Genomic DNA, 20,784 nt, shown 5'->3' with positions numbered 1-20,784 from the left:
AAAAAAAAAAAAAAAAAAAAAAAAAAAAAAAAAAAAAATCTGTTGAACTAGTTGCAAATAAGAAATTCCCAGTGCTAAGTTACTTGGTCGTGCTCTTCACGGGTCAGTCCCACTGATGCTAAAACCGGGTTGCCTCAGATATAGGACCTCTCTGGCTGGGCGAATAAGAGTATGTTGCCTTTGAAACTGTTTCTGAAACTTGGGAAGGTTCAACGTCCTTTGACTGTGGGATCCCTGGGCAGGAGCCTCCCTGAAATACTGTTTATGATATTTCCATGTCAATTCGCTTATGACTTACCTTCTGTTTTCTGTTCTTCATTTAGAGCATCAGCATAGGCAGAGGAACCAGGAAGAGAGTAAGTGCAGAGATTACCATGGTCTCTCAGCAAGATACTAATAGTGTTTTTTTTTTGTTGAAAATATTATCTATATGTTTTTAGAAACTGCAAATGAACTAAAAGAAGAACGTTAAAATCACCCTTAAACCTACCATCCTATAACAACTTTAGTTAACATGTGATGTTACATCCTCTCAGATATTTTTATGCATATATAAAATTACATGTATTTATTTATTGATTATTTTTCTTTGGAGAAATAAGAGAGATATATTTATTTTTAAGTGGAACCAAACTATATATATTTTATAACATGTTTTTCACATAAAATATTTAGAGTGCCTTCCATTGCTAATAAATATATTTTTATAGCATCATTTGAAATTACTGCATAATATTTTACCATATGTTCCTTAAGATTGTACCATAATTTGTTCAACCATGCCTCATTGCTGGACATTTAAATGTTTCCTTTTTTGGTTGGGCGTGGTAGCTCATGCCTGTAATCCCAGCACTTTGGGAGGCCGAGGCAGGCGGATCACTTGAGGTCAGGAGTTCGAGAGCAGCCTGGCCAACATGGTGAAACCCTGTCTCTACTAAAACACAAAAATTAGCTAGGCATGGTGGTGCATGCCTGTAGTTCCAGCTACTTGGGAGGCCGAGGCAAGAGAATTGCTTGAACCCAGGAGGTGGAGGTTATGGTGAGCCGAGATTGTGCCACTGCACTCCAGCTTGGGTGACACAGCAAGACTCCATCTCACATAAATAAATAAATAAAAATAAAAATAAAAATAAATGTTTCCTTTTTCACTGTTATTATCAATCCTCTAACAAACATCAGTGCACCGAAATCTTTGGGCATATTCCTTAATATAAATTCCTACATGTACGAATTTGGGTCAAAGAGTATAAACAGTTATTAGGCTTTGATAAATAGTTTCCAGTTGATATTTAGAAAGGTTATACTAATTTGTGAGTGCTCATTTTCCCACAGCCTCATGAATGCTGGATATTACTTTTGGTTGTTTTATAGTTTGCCAGTTTTATAGTGAAAAAAAAATGCATGTTTTATTTTGTATAACTTTGATTGTTAGTGAGGGTAAACATTTAAAAAAATATGTCATGGGCCACTTTGGCAAGATGTTTAAGTGTCTGCCAGGGAAAGGCAAACCACGCTCAGCCAAAAAAGGAAACATTGATTTTTTTGCTCCAAGGACCTAATGGGACTCTGAGGCTTGAAGTAACTAAGTACAGAGAGTACTGAGTGGCCGGGCGTGGTGGCTCAAGCCTATAATCCCAGCACTTTGGGAGGCCGAGACGGGCGGATCACGAGGTCAGGAGATCAAGACCATCCTGGCTAATGCAGTGAAACCCCGTCTCTACTAAAAATACAACAACAACAAAAAAAACCTAGCCGGGCGAGGTGGCGGGCGCCTGTAGTCCCAGCTACTGGGGAGGCTGAGGCAGGAGAATGGCGTAAACCCGGGAGGCGGAGCTTGCAGTGAGCTGAGATCTGGCCACTGCACTCCAGCCTGGGCGGCAGAGCAAGACTCTGTCTCAAAAAAAAAAAGAGAGTACTGAGTAACCTTAAGGTGGCAGTTGGGAACATAAAATATAAATTAGAGCTGAAGTAACAGCTTGTCATCCTTTCTTGATGTCTAAACCACTTTGCATAAAGCCCTGCCTTTGGCTGTTGGTCCTAGACATTAGCTTCTGGGCTTTACAGAAGGCAGTAGGGAGGAACCAGTTTTTCTGGTCCCACTACTAGGGCCAAAGGCCTGCCACAACATTCCGAGTTCCAACTAAGCCTGACCCCCAGGGCAGAGGTGGCCAGGATCTTCCAGGCAATGAGAACTCTGGCCTGAGCAGTTCTTTTGGACTCTTTCATGAGTTGTATGTTGTACATTTTGTATTCTATGTACAAGGGGCATAGCTTGGCTTCTGGGAGTGTTTGTGAATGAAGGGGCTTCCTGCATGCTTGTCCAAGCAGAGCAGACACTCCCAAGCCTCATGTGAGGTTTTTGTCTAGGATGAAGATTCAGGGACTGAAGTGGGAGAAGGCACAGATGAATGGGCCCAATCCAAAGCCACAGTTAGACCCCCTGACCAGCTGGAGTTGACTGATGCGGTGAGTGAGTAGCCTCTTGTCCTTGCTCCTTGTACCTCTTCCAGTTTCAGAGATGTGTTCTTCCTTAGTACATGATTAGGAGCTTGCCCAGAACCTGGGTGTGAGATGTCTGCTGATACTCTGGGGGATCCTCCTAAGCCTCAGATAGGGTTGGGGGGCCTTCATGTATGACTCTCTTGGTATCTCTCTCCCTCAGGAGTTAAAGGAGGAGTTCACTCGGATTTTGACAGCCAACAACCCACACGCACCCCAGAACATTGTCAGGTACAGCTTCAAAGTAAGTCATCCCCTCCTGGGCAGGGACATCTATACCCATCTCCTTGGAGTGACAGTGACTTGCTACATTGCAAAAGCCTCTCAGTAATTCTAGAGGAGAGCACTTTTAAACTGAGGTCCTTGGCTAGAATCCTGAGATTTCACATGGAGTTTTCTAGAAGTTTTTGAAATTTCTTCATGAATCTCCCTTGCAGTCTTGCTAATTGTGGTCTTAAGTGTCCTGCAGAGTCAGTCTTTTCAGGAATCTTGAAATGAATCATTTGGTTAGAAAAATGCTTTTCTGATATATGTAACACATTTTTTCCTAACATAAACTATCGAGTCTTCAAAAGCTGAGTTTTCCTCTAGCCAGGCACCTGGATGAAGTACAATTTCCCTCTAGACAAAAGGAGCTGGTCTTCTCCCCTCCCCACCCCCAGCCCCATTGGAGAAGCTCTAGCAGGCTCCAGTCTCAGCATTTCTTGACATCACAGCCAGACAGGCCCGTGACCTCATCAGGGCCCTCCTTTAGTACACATGGCGTGGGTGGGTAAGTTCTGACTTGGTAGACACATATTGGTATGCCTATATAGGGGACAATACTGTTTTCACTCATAGCAAGGTCAGCGCCTGTGGGTATGAACTGAAGAGAATTTCCGAGTACATTTGCGCTGCAGTGGAAGGGGTGCATATGTTTCCTATTTCGTTATTCTGAGACCCATTTGTTGCATGCTTACTGTGTGCCAGTGTCAGGTCCTATGTTAGGTTTTTTACATAGAATATCTCATATAATCCTCCCATTTCTTTGGTATAAGGACTATTAATATTCTAATTTTATGAAAACGTAGATTAAATTAGATAAACAAATTACAAAAGTCACATAACCAGAATTCGAAGCAAGATTTCAACTAGTTTGTCTGACTCCAAAGCAACATTACACTGTTTCTTTAAAATAATTTAAAATATATATGTATAATATTTTGAAAATATAATAGAAACCTATGGTACAAATTTCAAAAGATTCAAAAAGCAATGAAAACACAGTCAAAATGAAACCTCCCTCTCTCCCCTGTCCTCTTTCCTGCAGACAAGCAGTTTCTTTTTTTGTTTTTTTGAAAATTTTATGAAGATTTAATTTACATGCTATACAATTCACCCACTTAAAGTGTACAATTCAGTGGCTTTTAGTATATTTACAGGTTGTACAATGACCACCACAATTTTAGAACATTTTCACTTCCCTCCAAAGAAACCCCAAACCACTTAGCTGTTCCCCCTCAGTCTTCCATCCCTTCCAGCCCTTGGCAACCATTAAACTATTTTCTGTTTCTATAGATTTGCCTATTCTGGACATTTCATATAAGTGGAATTATACAGCATGTGGTCTTTTGTGACTGGCTCGTCTCATTTAGCATGATGTTTTCAATTCATGTTGTAGCATGTGTCGCTACTTCATTTCTTTTTATTGCCAAATAATATTCACTTGTATGAATATACTACATTCTATTTATCCATTCATCAGTTGATATTCATTTGAATTGTTTGTTTTTTGGCTATTATGACTAATGCTGCTATGAACATTTGTGTGCGAGTGTTTGTGAAAGATTCCTTGAATACACTGCTTCTTATTTAAGATTGTGTAGTCAACCCCTACACAAATCCAGAAACGTTTCTTTTTTCTTTTTTTTTTTTTTTTTTTTTTTTGAGACGGAATGTGGCTCTGTCACCCAGGCTGGAGTGCAGTGGCTGGATCTCGGCTCACTGCAAGCTCCGCCTCCCGGGTTCACGCCATTCTCCTGCCTCAGCCCCGCGAGTAGCTGGGACTACAAGCGCCCGCCACCACGCCCGGCTAATTTTTTGTATTTTTGGTGGAGACGGGATTTCACCGTGTTAGCCAGGATGGTCTCGATCTCCTAACCTCGTGATCCGCCCGCCTCGGCCTCCCAAAGTGCTGGGATTACAGGCGTGAGCCACTGCGCCCGGCCCCAGAAATGTTTCTTGAAAGGTGCCACTGGTGAGTTTTGCAAATGGCTTCCTTTGGGCAGCCCGAAAAGGTCAGAGGGAAGCTGCCTTATCCTCCCTGATGTTACGCTGGAGCACAGTGCACTCTATGGGCTCCTGTCCTTCTGACATCTGAAAGAGGACCTCTGTAGGATTCAGCGTGCTGGCCATGGGAAGCACACTACAGGCAAAGGATTGGCATTGCCTTGTCAATTTCAACATACTCCTCTTGCTCTTCATTTGGGAGCCCAAGTCTCCTGGGAAAGCTCACCGTACCCAACCTTCCAACAGCCTCCCATGACTGGTGGCATCTTTCCACAGAGCTGGTTTCCGTCTCATTGGTCCTGAAATAGCTTTAGGTCCCCAAAGCTGCTACTTTCCTTTGATGTGGTGGAGTCGAAAGGCAGATGGTTCTGATCTAGGCATGCCTTCCCTCCCCTCACAGAAGCAATGGAGTCTGGATTTCATTCCTAAACTGAAGAGGAAGATCCCAGTCAACTACTGGGGACAGGATGAAGGTGAAATCTCAAATAAAACTGTAAGGGTAATTTATTCCCTTGGGAATCTTCATCATGAAAATAGTTACTCTTTTATTGAACATTAATATTGAGCATTTATTATGTATCAGACACTGTTAATAGGTTGTTTTTATTATTTTTAATACTTACAATTATCATGCAAATTAGATAGTATTAGCCTTCTTTTATAGATGAAGAACTTAGGGCTTAGAGTGGTTAAGCCCAAAGTCATGAAGATAATAAGAAGCAGGATAAAGATTCAAACCCAATTCTGCCTGCCTCCAAAGACCATGCTCTTAACCACGGCACTGTCTCATCTTCCCATACATCTGAGTTACTGAAAGAGGAAGGGCTCTGTGGTGACTTTTAAATACAGAGATTCCCAACTTGGGTGATGGCGACCCTTCCAGCCCTCCAGAGGCAGGGAGATCTGTGCAGCTGGACCCCATGAACTGGTTTCCTCTACTGTGAGTTTACCATAGTGTGCCATACAAACATAGTTTCTATATGGCTTGAAAAGCGTTTGCAGTTCTGTTTTAAAAGAAGGAAGAGATCTCCGGTCTCCAAGTCAATTTTAGTGGTTACAAGGGTGCTGATCAATGAGGAGGCTATCTGAAGGAACCAGACTATAAGCTCTGTGAAATAAGGGATTGTGTCTACTTTTTCTCAGCTTTATATCCCAGGCACCTGGAAAATACTTGGCACATTGAAGCTGTTCAAAAATTATTTCAAGAATGGATGAACAAAATGACCTGGGCTGTAAGCCTAATCCTGCTTCTCATTTGCTGTGTGACCCGGACAAATGCCAACCCATATCTTTTCTGGAATTCCATGGTCCTCTTGCATGGAACGAGGGGATTGGGGTTGTCTCTGAGGATCTATCCAGGCTTAGAATCCACTAAGTACAGTAAGAGAGGGCTATGCCAGGTGTGTTTGATGGCTATATCTGCCCAGGGTATGTGGTATGGCAAGTGAACTAGAAACCCTTGGCATGGAAGTAGGAGACAAGACATATAAGCCGGTGACAGGCAAATCTGGAGCCACTTGAGGTTGGAAAGGCAAGGTATTTTAAAATAAATCCTTGATGATAACTTTAAAAAAGATTGTATTTCATTTGCCTTCTCTTCCTTTTCTTCTTTAAACTGAAATGCAGTGAAAACTTCAGATTAACCGAGGATTTGGTGAGTTACATTTCCCTTTAACAAAGATGGACTGTCTTTGATCTTAGAGAATGAAAGCAGACTATATTTTGACTCCAGCTCTTTTAAGGACCCCCAGTCTGACTCAGCCCCTCTCTTCTTAGGAAGGCACATATAAGCTTATTGGCTTTGTGAACCAACTGGCAGTTCACTACACCCAGGTTGGGAACCTGATCCCCAAAGACTCAGATGAAGGACGGCGGCAGCATTACCGTGATGAGTTGGTGGCAGGTAGGACTCTGGGCTATCCTGAAGCTACAGCCCTGAGCCTGTTCCCCTTATTCTGGTCACTCTAGGGAGTATACCTCTAAGCCAGTACTTCGCAGAGCCTCTATTAACATAAAGTCCAGGCCGAGCACAGTAGTTCTTGCCTGTAATCCCAGCACTTTGGGAGGCGGGCGGATCATGAGGTCAGGAAATCAAGACCATCCTGGCTAACACAGTGAAACCCCATTTCTACTAAAAATACAAAAAATTAGCCAGGCGTGGTGGCACGTGCCTGTAGTCCCAGCTACTTGGGAGGCTGAAGCAGGGGAATTACTTGAACCTGGGAGGCAGAGGTTGCAGTGAGCTGAGATTGTGCCACCACTGCACTCCAGCACTCCAGGTGACACAGCAAGACTCCATCTCCAAAAAAAAAAAAAAAAAAAAAAAAGCCCAATAGTCGGCTGTCCTGAATCGGTCAGGGAGCTAACCCATGACACTCAGGCCAAGAACAACCCCAGGGACAGGTAGTGTCTGAAAAGCAGAAACCAAGAAGGCCCTCCCTGCCACGGATTGGGAGAGCAGGCTTAGACTTTGAACTCATTGGCAGTATCCTACCAAGGTTCTCAGGAGTCTGCCAAGGTGATTTCAGAAACAGAAAACCTCGAAGAAGATGAAGAGCCCAAGGAGTTAGAAACTGAGTCTGGCAGTCAAACAGATGTGCCTGCAGCTGGGGTACAGTATAATATCGCTCTGCGTCCCTCTTCTTCCAGCTCAAGTTGTGGATGGAGGCTTCATGGGTAACTTGGGAAAGGAGGAGGGAGACCAAAGGTGAGAAGAGAGGCTGCAGGTGCCAATGTGTCTGGCAGCATCACACTCTCCTACCTCTTTCCTATCGCAGAACAGGACTTGCCCCATCTCCCAGTTTTCTACCACCTCCTTCTCACAGCTGAGTCCTGATCCACTGGATCTTTATTTTCAGGCAGCTGAAAAAGTGACTGAAGAAGAATTGATGACTCCTAAGCAGCCCAAGGAGCGAAAGCTCACTAACCAGTTCAACTTCAGTGAGAGGGCCTCACAGACCTTCAACAACCCTCTCCGGGTAGAGCAATCCCCACCCTAGCCCCTTTGCAGCTCTTCACTGTGCCTGGCAGGGAAGAAGCAGGCCTGACCCTGGCCCAAGCAGACCTCAGCTGGGCAGGGGTGACCGGACAACAGATGCTACAGTTTATCTCCCCAAGGAGAGCTGAGAGCATGCGTTCAGGTTTCTGTAAGCTATCCAGGCAGGAGTTTAGAGAGAATAACATGGAGGCTAGGGCTCCCAAAACTCCACTGGGAGACTTCAACTGGATCTGGGCTTTGTAGAGGGGTAGAAATTAGGACTTGGGAGGGGAGGCCACAGTGTGTTCAGGGAACAGGAGGCCTAGGAGCCAGTTCAACTGAAGTTGATGATCTCTGTGATAGACCAGCTGGCAAAGGCCAGAAAGTTCCCTGACTCATAAGAGAGGCTCCTGAGAACCAGGCTGAGGGAGCCTCTCAGGGTTTCAGGTGAGAGACTCACACGTAAGGGCAAGTTCTATAGAAATGAATCTACAGATGGAGGGCGAGGTCTACAGGGTGAGTTATTGACAGTGCCTCGTCACCCTGTGTGGTCCCTATGCTGACATTTGGTAATCTGGGTGATACACAATGGGAAGGGGGCACATTCCCCTGATGGAGCCAGAGACTCTCGTATTAGAGAGGCCTTCTCAGGGCAAGGGGTGTTAGTCTGATGGCCTGCCAGGGGCTGACCTCTATGCCCTGGCCTGGCATCCTGCAGATCTGTTCATCCCCCACTTGGACTGTGCTTTGGTTAAAATGGGCACAGTCAGGCTTCCCTGCCCCTGCTTTCTAGCTTATACTTCTTCTGAAGGAGGCCAGAATGGACACAATATGGGCTTTGAATGCATCATTCACTTCTTCACCCAAGCCCCTCTTTACTTGCCCAGCTCTGTGTCCCACACCTCCATCAGCCCCAATCAAAATGCTTCTCTCAAAGATATACTGTTAGAATAAGTGAGAAGGAGTTGAGGGCTTTCTGTGGGTCTCCTGTTGTCTTGTTCTTTAGGATCGAGAATGCCAGATGGAACCTCCTCCCAGGACAAACTTTTCAGCCACAGCCAACCAGGTAAGACCCTGGGCCAGCCTGAAACCCCTTACCACCCACCTCTATGTATCCTTTCCTCATTTAGCTGCAAAGGCAACACTGGGTCAGGGGCTCCTCTGGCAGTCTGCCCTCCTCATCTACCTGTCTCTCTGCTCACTGTCCTGAGCATCCAGGCTCTGAACACCAGGCACATGAGACAGTAGGTCCCTATCCAGTGAGCTGTGGGCCAGCTACATGACTCAAGGGCAAGGTTGTCCAAGCTGGAAATAGGCATGGCTTCTGGATGGAGCTTCTTCCATGGCCAGGGGGGAACATTTGTTTCCATGGACTCTCTGGAACCTGTGGCACTCTGTGACTCTGTGACTGACTCCAAAGTGTTAGCACTCTGACCCTGCCCTCCCAGCAGCCTGCAGTGTTCCTGCAGCCCCCCTTCAAGTCCTCCTGGATGGCCACACTTATTTGAACAGGATATGGTGCCAGGAGACCTGATCTCAGACCTCACATTTTCTGTTCATACTTTAAGATCCTGAGCAAACCATGTCACTTTTACTGCCTCAGTTTCTTTCTCTGTAAAGAGAGGATGACAAGCTGCCTCACAGAGTTGTTGGAGGGTCTGAATGAGATAACAAAGATTGGAGTACTTTGCAATGTGGAATAGGAGACTGTGGGGGAGTTATTAAATGTAAGGTTTGCTTATCTGACCTCCAGGTGGCAGTGACTGCCCAGCTCTAGGGAGCACACGGTGTGATCAGGGGCATTTGCCCAGCCCTAGATCCTTGCTGCTTCCTCTGCTACTATCCTTGGGCTTCTCTTCCTGTCAGATCTATTTATCAAATGTTCCTTTACCTTTTGCTTACCTCCTTTTAATGCTGAGGTGTGGTCAGTGCCATAGACAGCCAGCCTGAGCCAGTATGTTTATGCCACGTCCAGGGGTAGGGGCAGGGAGATGAAGATATATACATAAAATATATATTTGAGACAAGGCCTTGCTCTGTCACCCAGGCTGGAGTGCAGTGGCACGGTCTTGGCTCGCTGCAATTTCTGCCTCCTGGGCTCAAGCGATCCTCCCACCTCAGCCTCCTGAGTAGCTGGGACCACAGGCACATGCCACCACACCTGGTGTATTTTTGTATTTTTTGTAGAGATGGAGTTTCGCCATGTTTCCCAGGCTGGTCTTGAACTTCTGGGCTCAAGCAATCCACTTGCCTCAGCCTCCCAAAGTGCTGGCATTACAGGTGTAAGCCACTGTGCCTGGCCTATTTTTTTTTCAATGTTCTAGTTCAGAGTCTTTTAAATCACCAACAAAAATTGGAACTAGCCTGATGTTTGCCCATTTGTTCTACCTGCTGGGGGCTGCATGCTAGAACAATGTTGATATGTAGCTGAAGACCCAGCCTCTGGGTTTCAGGGTATATAAGCCCAGCCCAGAGATGTCCTTAGAACTCTTTCATTCTTGTTCCAGAGCTGATTGTTAGTAGGGAAGACAGGTATTGAATACATAATTCCAATGGGCCAAGTAGAAGATGCTTGTGGCCAGGGTTAACATGACCAACTCCTTAAGTCTTGAAGGCTGAAAAGAGCTGTCTGGGTAAAGATTTCACCTTATAATTGTCCTTCTCATCTCACCCTTGCCTAGTGGGAGATCTATGATGCCTACATAGAGGAACTTGAGAAGCAGGAAAAGACCAAAGAGAAAGAGAAGACAAAGACTCCGGTGGCTAAAAAGTCAGGGAAGATGGCCATGAGGAAGCTGACATCTATGGAGTCTCAGGTTTGGTGTTAGTTCCTACAGCTCTGCCACAGAATTTCTGAATGAGGGTTTGGCTGTCTGGGAGGGGTTCACAGATACTTAAATCAGGGGCTACTGTTGAGGTATAAATCGTTCTTTCCTTAGGGAAAGATGTGAGGAGAGCTACAACTGCCTCTAGCGTTCCATGCCTCCCCACAGTAAGATAGATCTGGAGGCTAGCAGTATTTCAGAATTATTGAGCTAGAGGGTAACAGAAGACATGTTCCTTATTGAAAGCACTATATGCCTTCTGGAAGGGCTGGGGAGTCTGCTCAGGGTGGGGGTGGGATGTGAGGATAAAGCACCACTTCCCTGGGCAAGGGCTTATAGGATTTGGGAAAGTGAGATGTTTTTTCACTTTCAGTACTTGGGTTTACTTGTGTCCTATACTGTAGGTGAATCTTCAGGGCCAGGAGCCAGATCAGAGATGATCATAGGTACCACCAATGCTAGGCCAATGGATTTGGCCACCCTGGGCTAGATTTTCCACGAAGAGCCATGTAGAAGTCATTATAAATGTCATGGTTGGGGGGCTCACTATGGGTCTAGCCAGCACAGGTTTGGGGATCATCATGGGAGTCACAGTGATGAAACTATAGGGAGTCACTGAAGGGAGGGTCGCCACAGGGAGACGCTGAAGAGCCACATTTGTCCGTTTAACAGAGAGAAATCTGGATCAGGAACCAGAGTCCCATTGTGGATCAGGATGGGTTTGACTTGCAGTGGCATGGGAGGGACAATGTCCACAGGAATCTGGGGACTGGTTTCAGCACCTCGGAGAGTTCTCATGGCTGCTCTGGGGGAAGTGGTTCTGCTCCACTCCAGAATTGAAGCTGGACCAGTTAAAGGAAGTGCTGCTTCCTATGCCTAAGGTGTGTCCACTCTTGCTTAATTCTGTTTCATTATCCTGATCATGTCACATTTTAGGGGAAGTTTGAGGGTCCCCTGCCTTGGCTTTATAGGAGCTGTCCCAATGCTGTTTTATTCAATCACTGACCACTGACCAAGTACCTAGTGATCGCGGTCGTGCTGGGTACTGGAACTCTGAGGTGAGAGATGGAGCCCCTGCCCTGCTACTTTGTGCAGACCCTTGGCTTCCCCTGATCCATTCTCTAGAGGTTAGAGGCTTCACAGGGGCCACTGGCCTAGGTCAAGGTTCACATGAAGATCCATCAGGGTTATGAGGTCTGTGCTGGGACCCATGGTTGCAGAACCCTCAACTATAATCACCAGGACCTAGAAACCAGAAGAAAAGTCCCTGTGGCTGAGACTAGAACCTGACCTGTGTTCTAAGCCTTGCCAGAGTTGGTATCTAACATCCTCAGGGATGAGGGACCATCCCTCTCCATCACACTGGACTCTTCCAGCTTAGCTGACTTAGAAGACTATGGTACAAGCAGATTCCAGCCCTCTGGACCAAGTCCACATGGGAGGCAGGACACCCTCCCCAGCCCCACCCAGTGAATGCCTTGGTGTGCACCCTCTCCCCAAGGCAATAATTAGAAATCCCAAGTACTGGGCCAGGCTGTCTGTGCAACACAGTGGGAGAGGCAGTCACCTTCCCCATTGCCGAGGCCCAGTACTTGAGAAGAATGACACCGCTTCCTCAAAGAACGGGGTCTGATTATGTGGATAGAAAATTCAAATGTGCTGGAGGGGAGAAAAGATAAAAACTTCATGATATCCTATAGGAAGGGCCTCCTTGGTGGACCTCAGCTCTCTGTCTCATTAATGATTTGGGTGAACTCACAGAAATCAATGCACATTTGTCTGATCTGAATGATTAGGTAGGAAAGGAGGAAAGAGCTCACAGGCTGCAAGTTCAGTCAGAACCAACACAGATATGTGACTGCTCCAGTAGCATAGTAGCTGGGACAAGGGAGGTGACAGCCCACAACAATCTCCTCAGAACACAACTGGAAACCTACATCTCCCAGGGCCAGGAGAGGAGTGGTCAGGCTGGGGAGGCACTGGCTGGCTGTGTGGGTCTGAGAGCATGGACCCTGGAGCCTACAGACCTGGATTTATATCTTGGCTTTGCCATTTTTTAGCTCAGTTTTTCTGAAACCTCAGTTTCTTCATCTGTAAAGATACCCTAATGATACTTGCTTTGCAAGATTTTCATGAGAACCCAAGATAATACAAGGGCAGCCCCTAACATAACACTTTTGTGCTACTGATCAATAAATGGCAGCTGTTGTTATTGATATGCCATGTCATAACTGATGGAGCTGGGAGGAGTCACCCGAGGAAGTGCTGACTTGAGGGCATGTGGCTGTGTTCTCCTACCTCAAAGGAGCTATCACCAAGCATCCAATTCCTTGTGGCCAGAGGACAGAGTTGGATCCCATAGGTAGAAGATGCAAGGGGTAGTATCAGCTAACTGGCTGGCTATCTGGCCACAGAAAACACTGCCTGACCTGGGGAGAGTCACACTTGCCAGGAAGCTGCTAAGGGGAGAGGATTCCTGCTCTGGGTCAGAGAATAGACAGCATAGCTGGAACCAGGTGAACTCTGAGGTCTGTGACTGCAAGACTCCAATTAATGTCCTCCTTGATCAGTTTTCTAAGGTAAACTTGGAGTCTCTTTCAGGTGTGGCAAAAGGTCCTCAAAGGTCAGTTCCCCAGAATTGACTTCATAACCCTCCACTGCACTACTCTGCATGTTTCCTCTGACACCATCACCACTGGGAGCTGGGTTAAACACTAACATGTATTATCACATTTCACCATCACAATGACCTGATGAGGCAGATGCCACCATCTGCCCCCACTTACCAAGAGGACTCTAAGACTCAGAGAAGCTAAGTAACTTGCCAGAGGTTGCCACTGAGTTCTAATTTTGGTGGGATGGGATAGGAGTGCAGGTCTATGTGGCTCTAGAACCCATCCTTTTAACCGCTACCTGACACTGCTGTTTCTGAGACATCGAATCCTTGGGAACCATGGGGCTGGCCCCCTGGCCTCACCTGGGAGGGCTGCCCATTCAGCTGGCTCACTCCTGCCACCTGCCCTAAACCCTCTGGGCCTTTCCTGTCAGTCCCAAACTCTTTGCTCTTCTGTCAGCCTGCCAAGCACCTCTTCTTGGGGATTTAAGGAATTTCATACAATGGCAAGCTTCCTTTTGGTTCAAGATGAGTCACGTTTTCCTGACGTTAAGCTTCCTGCTTTCTCATTGGTCTGGGCTATGGGGAGGGTCTGGAAATAGGAGTCTCAGTTCTGCCTTGTACTCCATGTATATAAGCATGTCTCTCCCCTCTTTGGGCCTTGGTGCCTTCCTCAGCCTTTGAGTAAGGGCTAAAACCAGATGATCTCTGAGGCCTTTAATGGGAGTCTGTCACTCTCTGAGCTGGTACAACTTTTCTGTCTCCACCAAAGAAGGCTCCAACCTGCCCTTGTCTGCTTTCTGCTGCAGACCCTTCCTGGGCTCTCTTCAATGCCCTGTCTTGTGCTCAGAGATAGGCCTTCTCAAAAACAAGTCCAGAATGAAAGCATGAAGCAGGTTCTACCCAGGGACCAAGTATATCAGCTCAGACCCTTTGTGCCACTTGTGAGGTAGGAGTTCCTAGAAGAGGGTAGTGGCATGAGCTGGGTCTTGAGATATGCAGAGAAACCTGTACAGAGCTATCTGGGGTGAGTAGTGTCAGAGAGGCACTGCTGAATCAATTACAAGTGTGACATGGCTCAGGACATATGACCTTGCCAAGTGCTGGTTTATGAGGACCTAAAGTTTCTGTATCCCCACAGACTGATGATATCATCAAAGTGTCCCAAGCTGCTAAGATCGTGGAGCGGATGGTCAACCAGAATACATACGATGACGTTGCTCAAGGTAAGAAGTTGAAGTTCTGGCAACCACTCTTATTGTCTGTATTAAAAAATTCTCATAAAAGCTTGAGTTACTTGGGTGTCTCGTGCTAGGTGCTATAAGTGCAAGCAGAGAAAAAATAATCCCTCTGTCCTCTGGATGTCACTGGGGAGACAAGACTTATGTGGATTAACCATGACTGATGGCATTAGAAACAATGTATATACTGATGAGATCTGGAAATGGTGCAGCAAAGAATACCTGCACATTGATCCAATCTCATCTTCCTGATAACCCTGGGAGGCAGGCAGAGCAGAAACTTGCTCATACTCTACACATGAGGAAGCTAAGGCTAAGGTCACCTGACTAGTGAGCGGCAGAGAGGGCCCAAACGGGTCTCGAGCTTCCTCATTCTATGCTCTGTCCTCTACTCAGTGCACCTTGGGAATGCTATAAATGCCGGAATGTATGGGGTAGACAGAAACCACTCTGGGGATCCTCACGTAGGAGAGAAGGAAAATGAGGGATGAGTGTGAGTAGTTATGGAAGGCTTTAGAGAGGGCTTAGCCAGATGCCAAGGGAGAAGCAGAGTGTGAGAGAGAAGATAGCTACAGGGAGGATGTTCTGGACAGGGATGGCATGAGCAGTGTCTTGGCAGTGAAACCGAATAGGAATGCACTCTGGGGACAAGGGGCAGCAGGCTCCCTGACCCCAACAGGGGCTTCATTGAAAAGAGGTGAGAGTTCAGGCAGAAAAGGTTGTTAGAGCCCATGTATGAAGGGCCTTGAATATCATGCAAGGAATATGACCTATCTCTGCAGACAGTTCGGAGAACTGAAACTTTCTAGGCAGGGACATAGCCCGATGAGAGCAAGGCTGGAAGAGGATGTGATTGGGTAGAATATAGTGCAGAGGTGAAGGTGAGGCTCAAGTGTGGGGTAGAATGGGCCTTACCATACCTGACCTAACCTGTGTCTTAAGGGATGGAGAAAAGGGAACAGTTATAACTGTGAGAAACAAGCTCCAGCATTCACTGGGAGTAGCCTGTGTGTCAGGCATTGTGCTATGCGATTTACATGTTATTATTTTGTTTGTTCCTGACAGCCACACTGTGAGGTGAATACCATTATTATCTCCATTTTATAGATGAGAAACTCAGGCTGGGATGTTGCCACTTTTTCAAAGTCACAGCTAGTGTGAGGTGTGAGTGGCAGCATCAGAACTCGAACACAGGCCCCTTGGATCCATTGCCTAAGCACTTTGCCGCTAGGCTGCAAAGCCACTGAGCTGGAAGAGGCATTTCAAGTAAACACCCTCAATAGATCTATCCTGGTGATTAATTAGTGATGAGGTGAAGAAAGAGACTGATTCAGAAATGCTTAAATCCTGGGGGCCTGGGAAATTCTGGTGTCTTTGACAGTGTCAGGGAAATGGAATCCTTCCCATGGCATGAACAGCACATTCCCAAGTGGCTTGTATTTCCCTAAGAGGTTGTGCATTTATTTGGAGCAGCTGCCTTCCCAGAGTTGGCAGCTCCTCGATGCTGGCTGGTCTCCTTTGCTGACAGCCTAGGGCTCTTCTTGGTGACTTGATGCTCATTGCTCACCCATGGGACACAGAAACCAGGGCTGCCAAAACCAGCAGCCTAAACAAGCCCCCTCGTTATCATTCAGACTGGAAAACGACCTTGAGTGCTTTTCAAAGCTGTCAAAGAACACAGCAGCTGTGAATGAGTTTGTCACTCACACGGCGTGGCTTCCTGAAACCCAGCCTCTGCAAGTGGCCCACCAAAGGGCTGCAAACCTGATTAATATCCATGGAGAAACTGGCCTTGGTGAACCACTTTCATTTATAAGAACACAGTCACATAAAAATGCATTGAACTTTGATTTTTTTAATTGCATACTCTTTTCCCTTTGGGAAAGTGTAATCATGCAGGAGACATGAAAATAGAGAAGTGTTACCAATTAATCTCTGCTCTGAATTCAAGTATTTTCAAAGATAACCCAAGCTGGGGAATCTCTGATGTAATCAAGGCTCACGCCTCTCTGACCACTTGAATCTTTTTTGTTCTGAGACCTTTTTGAGGTTTGAGTGAAGTCCCACAACCTCAAGGTATGGGTACTATAGGAGATGTCAGGGTAATGCCTGGGCATGTTCTTGGCTTCACTGAATGACAAGATTCATTTTCTAATTGGTCACCCTTTGTCAAAAGAAGATCAAGAACTACTTCACTTCTGTTAATGGATTTCACTGCATTCTTTAAACAGTTGTTGGTTGTCTGTTTTGTGGCTGTCCCTGTGCTAGGCACTGGGGACCCAGAGAATATATATGTGTCCTGCTCTCCAGGATCTGTCTGGTGGGGGAGAACAGACAAAAAGGATAAACAGAGGCAATCTAGTGTGACAGATGTTTCAGTAGAGGAGAGGCAGGGCTGGAATAGAGGAAGAAATTAACTCTGCTCAAAAGAAAATGAAGACCTCACAGATGAGGAGGAGTTTGATCTGGATCTGGAGTGAGTAGGAGTTTGCCAGGAAGAACAGGACATCTTAGACATGGAAAACTATGTAGAAAAACACAAAACAGGAGACAACTGCACTCATTGGCATGATTTGATATGGAGGGGACATGGACAGCTGACTAGAAATAACGTGGAAGTGCCAGCCAGGAGCCTTGGTTTGATCTCCTCTGCAAGGGGAGCCATTGAGGGGGTTTCGGTGGAGTGAGGAAAGGGGTGTGGTGAGGTGCCTTGTTTGTACTCACTCTGGTTGTTCTGTGAAACAAGGGTTGGAGGAGGAGTTACTGGAGGTAGGAGACCAGTTAGAGGGATATTGTCATAATACACATGATGGATGTTGGGGCCTGAACCTGGGCAGGGACTATGGGTTTGGAGAGAAGCGAACGAATTAAAAAGATAGAAGAAAAATATGAGAAATTATGGAAACAGATCAGTCAAGGATTACTCATTTCTCATTTAGACAAGTGGGAGGATGGGGCATCTAACTTAAAGAAAGTGGGATGCCAAGACAATTTTGTGGGCAGGAGATGAAGTTGAGTTCAGAGAACCCATGGGGGATCTAGGCAGCTTCATTATAGGGAGGCTTGGCTGTGGATATGAAAATGGGCTGCACTTTAGAGATTTAGGAGGCAGAATTAATAGAACTATTAATCAGCCCCTGGCAGCTGAACCCTTGAAAATTGGCTGCTCCAAATGGAGCCTCCTGAAGTGCTAGGGAAACACATGGGAACAAGGGCTGCGAACCCGGGATTTTATCCATGTAGACGTGGCCGGTGTATTGTAATGTACCTCCAACAACGACAGTAACAATAGCTAACACAAAGAGCTTACTATGTGCCAGGCATTTTTCTAAGCTGTTTGCATATATTAACTCAATTAATATATCCTCACAACAACTCTGAGATAGGTAGTATTATTATTCCCACTCTAAAACAGAGGCTCATTGTTTTGCCCAAGGAGGTACAGACAGTAAGTGGTGGACCTGGGTTTGCCATAAAGCGGCAGTCCCAGGGCCGACTCTGCCTGTGTGTGTTTAAGATTTTAAGTACTATGAGGATGCGGCTGATGAATACCGAGACCAGGTGGGTACCCTGCTGCCACTCTGGAAGTTCCAAAATGACAAAGCCAAGCGCCTGTCCGTCACCGCCCTCTGCTGGTAAGTATAGGCATTGCAGCAAACCCAGAGCCCCTGAGTGCCCTCTACATCCCAAACCCCCAGTACCCCCTTCTGCACTTAACCACCTTGAGTATGACATGTGACAGTATGGAAAAATATGGAACTTGGATTCTTATGGGATTGCAGGACCACCCGCAGGACTCCCAGGTGGTGAGGTCCTAAGCTGGAGAATAGATGTCTGTAGTATAGTTAGGTACCAGTGCCCACAGGAAGGCCCTTGTCCACAGGAGGGCCATGTTCATTTCCTATGCCAATGGATTCTTTTTTTTTTTTTTTTTTTGCAGGAATCCAAAGTACAGGGATCTGTTTGCAGTGGGCCATGGCTCTTGTAAGTGATCCGGCTATTCATTTATTTGCTTATGTAAACAGCAAACACTAAGTACCTACTCTGTACAGAGCTCTTTGCCAGTTGTAAGAAATACAAAGACAACTGCCTGCAGGGCGCTCACAGTCTAATGGGGAAGACCCACAATCCTACTGGCAATTAGTGCTGGATGAAGGGAATACTCTAAACTGAATGTGCCAATGGAGCCTTGAAGGAGTTATTCTGGTGAAGAAAGAGGGGAGAACACTTCTGGCAGAGGGACCTGCATATGCAAAGGCTTGGAGGCATGACAAATATGGCAGAATATGAAGCTGCTGAGGGCAGCCAGGGTCAGCCCTCAAAGGGCCCGGTAAGCCATTCCAAAAAGCTTGGACCTTCTCCTGAGGGGAAACCACTGAAGGAATTCAAGGACAGGGACATGACCAGTGCAGGGAGGAATTGCAGGCATTGCAGGCCTGAGACTGGAGGCAGGAAACCAGTTAGGAGACTGATACAGGTATCCCAAGGAGAGATGGCAGGACCTTAACCACACGGTAGAGTGGAGATGGAGGCCCCCTTTCCTGCCTTCTCCTCAGGCCTTCCTGATTGGGTGGGTGGGGGTGTGGGATGGGATCCCCTGAACCTTGGGAGCCCACTGCTGTCCAGAGTGTGCCCACCCCTGCCAGTTACCCACCCGAGGCAGGAAGGCAGCACAGTGGAAACTGTGTCCAGGTGATTTGCTTTCCCTTCATGTTACTTGGTCCCAGAAGAAGCCCCTAGTGCTGTGCTGGCCTGGACATTCCCCCTTCCCAACGGGAGAGGGCCCTACACTTCGCAGTAGTCTCGGCTCCCCAGTGCTAACAGCTTGTTCTCTGGCTGGGAGGATCAGCTTCTGCAAACACAAAAACCTTTCCATTCTCCAAGCTGCTGCTGGCTGGCAGGCATACAAGCTCCCAGTCACTGCCCCTCAGACTGCCTGTCCGCCCATTCTTTGACCAGGGTGGGGAGGGGGAGGGGGTGTTTGTCATTCCTCTCAGGGAGGAGACCTTGGAGCTGCTCCCAGTCTTGTGGTCTGGGCCGCCTTTGAGGATGCCCTAAATGCCTGCTTTGTGTCCCCACTCCTGAGGGTGGGCTGCTGCCAAGTGGGAAGTGCCCTCCCCCTCTGGCAGGGAACTAGCACATTCCTCCCCCTCTGCTGCAGCTACTGGGCCTGGAACAGGGCCTGGGGGTCGGGTTGGGCAGGCCCTCCCAGGAGTGGGTGTGGACCCCCTGTGAGGCTGCTCTCAGCCCAGGCTCTCTGCTCAGGACTGAGGCAGGGGTGTCGGGGTTGCTCCCCAGAAAGTAGGAGGAGAAACTGCTTCAGTTTTCACCCCATTCTTCCCCGACCCAGGTTCAGAAGCAGGCTCAGCTGGTTGGGGTCATGTGGAGGCTGTCGTGGGTGCTGGGGTCTGGGCAGCCTTGGGCAGGAGCAGTAGAGTAGGTCACCTCCCACCAGCAGATGACCTCGAGCCTGACAAGCCCAGCAATGTCCTTTGGGCAGGTACTTACCTGAGAACGGTCTCTTTGTCTTTCCTTGATCCTGTTAGCTACATCCACGTGCCTGAGTGGTACCCATCGTCAGCTACAGTCTTGGGGGTGGGGGTGTCACTTTCCAGTGACACCTGGGGCCAGAAGCCTCTCTGAGCCTTGGTTTCTTCATTGGTGACACGGAAAGGCTGACAACCTGCCAGGCCTCCATTCCAGGGCTATTGTGAGGTACACTTGAGAGAGAAGAAGTAAACATGCTGCAAGCGGAGGAACCACCTACACATAAAGGACAATCATTGCTGATTTGTCTGTCATTCTTTCCCCTAGCTTTTCTGCAGTACCCTCAGGGGGCCCGAGCAGAGAAGAGGGGTGTGGAGACAGAGGGGAGTCTCCTAGGGAGCAGGGCCCAGTGGCAGCAGCAGTGGTATTTGCTTTTGCTGTCACTGGCTCGGGGGTTGTTGGCCAGCTTTCAGATGAGCATCTATTCTCCACAGCCTTGCATATCTCAGAACCACCTGCAGAGGCCTGAATAGAGCCAGGCTGGGTGGAGACTCAGGAAGGCCCCTGCATCCATCCTGAGCTTGCTTCTGGGAGTCCCATGCTCTTGAGTGCCTCCATGGGAGAAAGAGGGCAAAGCTAGGGCAGACAGAAGGCACCCTAGCTGCTGGATGGGATCACTATGAGGAGCAACTGGTCTCCCCAGCATCCATCACACTGTCTTTGGAAGCTCCCAGATACTACCCTCCCATAATCAGATTTTGCCTCATGAGGACAAACACTGGAGTGAGAATTTGGGTTTGATGTTGGATTTGACTCTGGTGAGCTGAGTCTAGACCTCATAAACCTCCTTTTTATGGTATTCCCAGATATTTA

At 47.2% G+C, this 20,784-nt stretch overlaps 1 protein-coding gene across 3 annotated transcripts in view; it reads left to right on the top strand.

Moving 5' to 3' along the window:
• Positions 1 to 20,784, top strand: part of DNAI1 (dynein axonemal intermediate chain 1) — a 64,884-nt gene that overhangs the window by 26,354 nt on the left and 17,746 nt on the right. The window contains exons 2-12 of one of the 3 annotated variants that reach the window (XM_025359340.1): positions 324 to 356; positions 2,368 to 2,466; positions 2,663 to 2,743; positions 6,544 to 6,670; positions 7,266 to 7,378; positions 7,626 to 7,745; positions 8,751 to 8,810; positions 10,426 to 10,560; positions 14,325 to 14,409; positions 17,942 to 18,059; positions 18,365 to 18,408. In XM_025359340.1, coding sequence (XP_025215125.1) covers positions 324 to 356; positions 2,368 to 2,466; positions 2,663 to 2,743; positions 6,544 to 6,670; positions 7,266 to 7,378; positions 7,626 to 7,745; positions 8,751 to 8,810; positions 10,426 to 10,560; positions 14,325 to 14,409; positions 17,942 to 18,059; positions 18,365 to 18,408 — 1,015 coding nt within the window. Of the gene's footprint in view, positions 1 to 323; positions 357 to 2,367; positions 2,467 to 2,662; positions 2,744 to 5,233; positions 5,241 to 6,543; positions 6,671 to 7,253; positions 7,379 to 7,625; positions 7,746 to 8,750; positions 8,811 to 10,425; positions 10,561 to 14,324; positions 14,410 to 17,941; positions 18,060 to 18,364; positions 18,409 to 20,784 lie in introns of all 3 variants that reach the window. The other 2 variants (XM_025359339.1, XM_025359341.1) reach the window with 2 other exon arrangements.

The sequence above is a fragment of the Theropithecus gelada genome, chromosome 15, assembly GCF_003255815.1.
Source record: "Theropithecus gelada isolate Dixy chromosome 15, Tgel_1.0, whole genome shotgun sequence".
NCBI classification, from domain to species: Eukaryota; Metazoa; Chordata; class Mammalia; order Primates; family Cercopithecidae; genus Theropithecus; species Theropithecus gelada.
The sequence above is the reverse complement of the archived record's forward strand: the minus strand, read 5'-3'. Positions and strand labels throughout refer to the sequence as shown.